The 7333-nt window shown below is 46.3% G+C and overlaps 1 protein-coding gene across 1 annotated transcript; it reads right to left on the bottom strand.

Moving 5' to 3' along the window:
• Positions 1-516: 516 nt before the first annotated feature.
• Positions 517-2394, bottom strand: LOC130472807 (potassium voltage-gated channel subfamily A member 3-like). Its single transcript, XM_056844248.1, has one exon. The coding sequence runs from the start codon at positions 2392-2394 to the stop codon at positions 634-636; it is 1761 nt and encodes a 586-aa protein (XP_056700226.1). The 3' UTR covers positions 517-633.
• Between the last annotated feature and the right edge of the window lie 4939 nt (positions 2395-7333).

Below are 7333 nucleotides of genomic sequence, written 5' to 3'. Positions count from 1 at the left end.
AAACAATTCTGTGGGTTTGAGAACGGAAGAAATCCTGAATCATAATGAAGAATTTTCTCTCATTATATCAAAAGGATTACACCTACATCTAGGACAGGTTCGAATTTCACACAGGCTTTAACCTGGCATAAAGTCATCACGACTGTACCCTCATATGACATGCATCAGATGTTCCAGTACCAGGCATCATTTTGCGATGTGGTGGCAGAGATGCTTTGTGAAATTAAATGACCATCATTTTTGCTGTCTGCAACATGGCTACATTCACTTCTCTTTCACTTCATAACTTTCAAATGCATATATGTAAGGAAACTAAAATGGGCAACATAGTTGCTCTTTGCAAAATCAGACAAGAAGCATGTTTCCAAACAAAACCCAAAAGCCCTGCAACAAATATAGCGCAGAACAAAAACCTGTTTCAGGAGAGAGCAGCACATTCTTCTTTTGTATCCTTCTTAAGCTCTGCTTGCTTTTTTCCCCTTCTAAAAAAAATCTTCATATTTGCTCTTTAGAAAGGAGGATCAGAAAAGCACATGTATTAAACAAGAGCACAAAGATCAACGATGGTGCATGTTCCTCACAATACTGATTACACAGACCTGTAATATTTTTACATACCCTCGAAGGCTATCTTTAAACGTCTGTGAAAATCTTTTTAATATTCACACAGTTGGGATTGTTCGTGGCTGTGCAATTGCCTGTTTTAAAAGCAGCCGGCTTGAATGCACTGTTACTGATGCCTCCCTCTTCTATCACCATGTACTCTGACTTGCTGATAGTGGAATTGCTACGGGCTTTCCTCAGTTCCTCAGTGGATGAGAGGTGCTGGCAGCTTCCTACATGCATATATTGGGCTTGTTCTTCACCTTCTGTTTCCCGGTGATAAAAGTAGTTGAAGTTGGATACTATCACAGGCACCGGCAAAGCAATGGTCAGCACCCCAGCAATGGCACAGAGAGACCCAACTATTTTGCCTCCAATAGTGACCGGGTGCATGTCCCCGTAACCCACTGTAGTCATAGTCACTACAGCCCACCAAAAGGCATCAGGAATACTGCTGAAACTTGAGGTGGGATCATCAGCTTCCGCAAAGTAAACTGCACTAGAAAACAGGATAACTCCAATGAAGAGGAAGAAAATAAGCAAGCCAAGCTCCCTCATGCTGGCCTTGAGAGTTTGACCCAAGATCTGCAGTCCCTTGGAGTGCCGAGAGAGCTTGAATATGCGGAAGACTCTGACCAGTCGAATGACTCTGAGAATGGCCAGGGACATTGCCTGTTGGCCGTTCCCCTGCCGCTCGGCCAGCTCAGTGCCCAGAGTGATGAAATAAGGTATAATGGCCACAATGTCAATTATGTTCATAATGTTCTTAGAGAAGGTGGGCTTACTGGGACAGGCAAAGAAGCGGACGAGCAATTCAAAAGAGAACCAGATAATGCACAAAGTCTCCACCACAAAAAAGGGGTCAGTGAAAGCTGACACCATGGAGGCTGTTGAGGAAGAATTTGTGAAGACATCCGCCACAAAAGGACCACCACCAGTCCCAAATGTCCCTGCAGTAGCTTCATAGTCACGGTCATCTCTGAACTCAGGCAAGGTTTCAAGGCAGAAAATGACAATGGAGATGAGAATAACAAGAACTGAGACAATAGCAATGCCCCGGGCTGGTCCAGAACTCTCTGGGTACTCAAAGAGGAGCCACACCTGACGCTGGAATTCCTTTTCAGGAAGAGGTCTCTGCTCCTCACGGATGAAACCTTCATCTTCTCGGAATTTTTCCATCGCCTCCTCACCCAGTTGATAGAAGCGGATCTCTTCCGAGAAGATGTCGATGGGGACATTGACAGGGCGCCGGATGCGGCCCCCGGACTGGTAGTAGTAGAGGATGGCGTCAAAGCTCGGCCGGTTGCGGTCAAAGAAGTATTCGTTGCGAAGGGGGTCAAAGTACCGCATCCTCTTGCGGGGGTCCCCCAGCAGCGTCTCGGGGAACTGGGCGAGGGTCTTGAGCTGGGTCTCAAAGCGCAGGCCCGAGATGTTGATCACCACCCGCTCGCAGCACTCGTGCTCCCCCTCGCCCCCGCCCTGGCGGTGAGCGGGGGGAGGCAAGGTGTGGGCCACGGGGTGGTCGTAGCGCTCCCCTCCCAGCAGGGCGTGGGGGTGCGGCAGGGCCTCTTCCAGCAGGGGGTCTTCCCCAACCGCCACGGGCATGCCCCCCTCCGGCCCCTCCCCCTCCTCGTCCTGAGGGCCGGCCCGCGCGCCCTCAGGGAGGAGCTGCTCGCTGTAGCCCAGGTTGTGGTGGCTGCTGCCCGCTATGCCGCCGCCGCCGCCGCCCCGGGGGTGCCTGCAGGAGGACGGGGCGGCCGGCGAGCGCAGCAGGCTGAGGTGCTCGTCCATCGACGTGGCGGGCGAGCCGGGGGCAGCCCGCCTCCCCGGCCCAGCGCGACGCCACCAGCTCCCGCCGCCGCTGCCCGCCGCTCTGAGGCGCCCAACCGCCCGCGCGGGCTCAAAATACCCGCCCCCAGCCCACACGCCGCCGCCGACGCCGCCGCCTCCCGCCCTTTCCAGTCAGCCGCTCTTGCTCCGCGCCGTCCCCGCCTACGCCGTCGCCCTCCCGCCACAGCCAGGGCGAGGAGGGGGGGGGCGGACGCTTCTGGAACGGGGGAGGAGGGGTCGCAGGGCTTGGAGGCCTGGGGGCGGGGGGGGGAGAAGCGCGCCCCGCACGCCCGGCCCGGCCCGGCCTCGCAGCCGCTCTCCTCAGAGGAGCAACACGTCCCTGGCGAGGGGCGGGGCCGCGCCGGAGGCTCTCCCGTGTGGCGGGCTTTTTTCCCGCGCGCTCCCCTCAACGCTCCCCGGAAGGCCCTCTGGCCGTGGATGCGCGGGGAAGTTTTGCCCGGGTTTTGCCGCTCTCTGGCTGCACCTTTTCCCCGCCCGGATTCTCACAACTCTGCCCGGGGGCTGATGGTGGAGTTTTGGGGGTGGGGGGACGTGCATCTAGAGAGCGGCAAAACCTCCCCGGGCATCAGTGGCCACGGTGGATCGCGGTTCCGAAAGGACCTGGGTGCTCAGTTCGGGAACAGGGGAAGTAATAATAGCAGGGGGGGCTCCTTTTCCAACGGGAGCGTTGCCAGGTTTTTTTTTTTAAAGATTGCATGCAAAATACCACAACGTGCTGCAAACAGTTAATGCTAAGGTAAACATGCAACGCTGAAGCTCTCAACTAAATAATGTATAATTACTTACTTCATTCAAAAACACCATAAATTATACTATTCCAAACATTTGTTGCGTATTCTTTTATGCTCTTTAATAAATTAGATTGACTCAAAACGTAAGTTTGCACTCTTTGCTCAAGTAACTACACTTTTGTAACAAGTGCTGGTGGGTTTTGTTGTTATAAAAGTAGTTACTTGAGCAAAGAGTGCAAACTTACGTTTTGAGTCAATCTAATTTATTAGAGTAAATAGCATAAAAGAATATGCAGCAGATGTTTGGAATAGTATAATTTATGGTGTTTTTGAATGAAGTAATTATACATTATTTAGTTGAGAGCCTCCATGTTGGATGTTGACCTTAGGGTTATTTTAAAAGCCTGCTGGAAGCTGTGTCCTGCTGGAACAGCTGGGGGTGGGGAGTGTCTAGTTAGCCAAGCCGTCTGCTGCAAGGGGCAAGCTTGTAGCGACGCGTAGGAATGGCATCGCTTCACAGATGCGACTCCCGGCGCAGGTGCGGGCACCTTCTGCTACTTGATGCCTGGGGATCCCGGGGCTCACCTCACCGCTTGAGCCGTGGGCAGCTGTGGCCTCTGCATTCCCACATGCTTTGGGACGCCACAGCGATTTCTGGGGCCCATCTTCTTGATCTGGGGCTGTTGCAATTGACCCCCACCCCTTCAATGGAGGCACCGCTCAGGTTGTCGCTGAAGAGTCCATACTGGAAGCGCTTGCCCCAGCCCCAGATATCTTTGGCCATGGCTAACACTATTCTGGCACATGTTCAGCAGCACATTGTATTGATGATTGTGCATCTTGGACTGAGACCTGCCACTGAGATTGGAGTTTGAGTCTGATCTGTCACATTAAACCATGAGTAAAATAATTCAGTATAAGGCATTGTCATGTATTTAAGGGAGAGTTGCACAACTGGAAGAGACTTACTCTGGAAGCAAGGAGAAGAACTCTTGCATGACATCCATAATCACCAGGTGCACTCACATGGAGCAGGGGGTGCCAGGTTTTGCCTGATGGGGTCAGGGGAAGATGCTCCACCTGGGCTTCTTTGCCATGAAGCTGCAAGAATGCTGACACATTCTCTGGTCTAATTCCCACAGTATGAGGAGTGAGGGGATGTACCATAGGACCAGTGCGGGTGGGTGGGTGGATGGATGGATGGATCCCATAGGGTTTTCAAGGCATAGATAGATACATAGATAGATGATAGACAGACAGGTGGGTGGATGGAGTAATCCTGAAAGCAAGTATTAGGAAAACAATGGTACAACAATGTCTGGGAAATATTTGTTATGCAAACACTACACAAACTAAAAAAGCAGGGGCTCACCTGCAGTAACTTGGATTGCCTTTTAAATCCATGTAGTCTATATAAGTACATAATTATTTGCCATCTATTGAGATGCAGATGCTAGCATTTAATGGTTTGGTACACTGTATATAAATAGGCTAGCATGGAACTGAAAGCTATAATTTTAGCAACCTGCTGCTTATGAGCTGTACTCAGACTTGCTTCATAACGTTATGGATTCAAAGTGTGAATAGTGTAAAGTTGTTAACATCATCTATTCCACCATGTGCACATAACAGTATTGACCTGTATACGTGAAATAACTATAGATAGTATACACTAAAAGTTCTGAAGTAGCTAACAAAGGAATGGCCTCATGTGTATAAGCATTTTTTTTGCCATCAAGTCACACAACTGTCTTATGGCAATCCCACAGACTTTTCAAGGCAAGAGATGTTCAGAGGTGGTCTCCCATTGCCTGCAATTGCCATGCCTTGCTGGCACATATTCCTGGCATTTTATATGGAGATAGCCATGTAGCCACTTCAATTGTGCCAGTAACTTAAAACATAAGAAGCATGTTTTGTGTGCATATGGCTTCAATTTTGTTCACCCTCAATGTTGCATGATTAATCTTTTTCTTAATTTTCTATACTGTAATGATACATTTCAATTAATGTCATTAAAAGTTGCTGCCACCTCCGCCCCCTGATATTGTTTCCCACATTTCTGGTTGTAGACAAACCTCCAGGAGTGCAGGATACACCTGTGCAGACACACCTTCATCCCAAGGTATATCTAGCAGCGGGGAGATAATTTGTCCATTTCAGGAATAGTAGAGGACCTTTGCTGGTCAAGGCAGAGAAAAATGAAGGTAATAATGCCATTTATCCTGCTGCCCATTGAATGGAAAGACAGATCTGCAAATGCAAGCTGTTCCATAGCCAATGTAAAGATCTAGCTGAGTTAGTAATACTTACTGCAATTTTATGCTGAGTTACTCCAATCTAAATCCATTAAAGTCAACGGACTTAGAATGGAGTAACTTTGGATAGGATTGCACTGTGAGTCTGGTTTATGTGCCTGACGGTGTAATCCTAAACAGATTACATCCTTCTGAGCCCAATGGACTTTGAAGGGTGTAATTAATACTATGTTATTCTTTTCTCCATTTGCATGGATTTATCAATACTATGTTATTCCCCATTACTGTGTGTGGATTGCATAATACTATACATGGGTGTGAAAGCTGGATAATGACAATTTGGAGATCATTAATTCATAGGGTTTTTATAAATTGGAAGTGACTTGATGGCATATAACACACACACACAACGTTACTTAGGACAGAACTGGTGTTTTCTTACACTGAAAATGAGGAGCATGTAATTGCTTCCTTTTTATCTCATTTTAGATTACAAATGCATTTGTATGCCTAGACTAATAGAAAATAGACTGCAATCCTGTACATGGTTATTTGGATATATAGGTCAATAAGGACAAGTGAATTTACTTCTGAGTATACATGTATAGATTCAGGCTGACAGTGTTACTAAGTACAACAACCACAGTGTATCTTCTGCAGCAAAACAGAATTAGCAAAATGTAATTTATTCCATGTTGGAGGCATAATAGATAAGCTAGATAAAATACTAAAAAATCTAGTTTTAAAAACTAGACAATACAGACAAGCTATTTTTCTTAGTGGTTGTATTGTAAGGCTATAACAGTAACAGTAATACTGAACAATGAGATTTGGTGACTGAGCAAGATCAGTTTTTCCCCCTGCTCAAATTACACAGGTTTATCTAGCTGGATCACTCCACTGATATTGATGAAAACAACCACAACTAAATTCCATTCATTTATTTTGGTATGTAGAAAGTCACAACTCACAGTATAAACAGACCCATTTTAATATTCTTAAAAGTATGATTACAGTGTGGGATTATGCTGGCCAAACAATGTTAATTCATATTTCAGTGTAATAGAGATTGTGTTGTAGAACTATTACAATAGCAACACAGGATATCCAGTAGGTCTACAGAGCTCCTATTACATATCATTGTTTTGTCATGAGATGCATGATCACATTTACAAAGCAATTTAATCACAAATCTGCAGCTTTCCAGTGGTTGGTTCAAACGTCCATGCAAATATAAGAACACCTCAATTAAGACTGAAATATATTATGTGGAAACACTGTCCAGGCAAACATTTAACTTAAAAAATGATTTTATTATAATGCCTCTGGATTGTGAGCACAACATCAGTTCACAAGGGTAGGGCTGTGGCACACTGGCTGAGTTTCTGCTTTGCATGCAGAAAGTCCTAGGTTCAATTCCCAGCACCTTTTCTCCAACTAAGAATCCAGGTGGTAGGTGATGTGAAAGACCTCAGCCTAAGATCCAGAAAGCTGCTGCTAGTTAGTGTAGAGTAGACAATATTGATTTTGATAGACAAATTGTCTGGTTCAGTATAAGACAGGTCCTTGTGACTTCAGTAAGAAGGCTGTTTAGTGCATTCAGTGTAGAAACTGATGCTTATGGGTGATGAATTCATAACTGATAAATGATGGAATTAATTTCACATTTTTTCCCTGCTTTGTGGGTGAAAGCCACATTTTCTTGAGAAAACTATGACCACAAAATAAGTTTGTTTTAAACAATGCATAATAATTGGGCCAGATAATTTTCCTGTGTACAAAAAGTACCATTGCTCTACCTTGCTTTTAACACTGTTAGAAATGCAGGATTGCTTTAATAGATTAGGGAAAAAATGTTATCTTAGGTAATCACAAGTTAGACTGGCCTAT

Source organism: Euleptes europaea, chromosome 2 (genome assembly GCF_029931775.1).
Source record: "Euleptes europaea isolate rEulEur1 chromosome 2, rEulEur1.hap1, whole genome shotgun sequence".
NCBI classification, from domain to species: Eukaryota; Metazoa; Chordata; class Lepidosauria; order Squamata; family Sphaerodactylidae; genus Euleptes; species Euleptes europaea.
Note: the sequence above shows the minus strand (reverse complement) of the source record. Positions and strands in the feature narration are given on the sequence as shown.

What these genes read in the sequence shown, in the direction of transcription:
- LOC130472807 (XM_056844248.1), bottom strand. Translation starts at nt 2,394, where the DNA reads ATGGACGAGCACCTCAGCCTGCTGCGCTCGCCGGCCGCCCCGTCCTCC.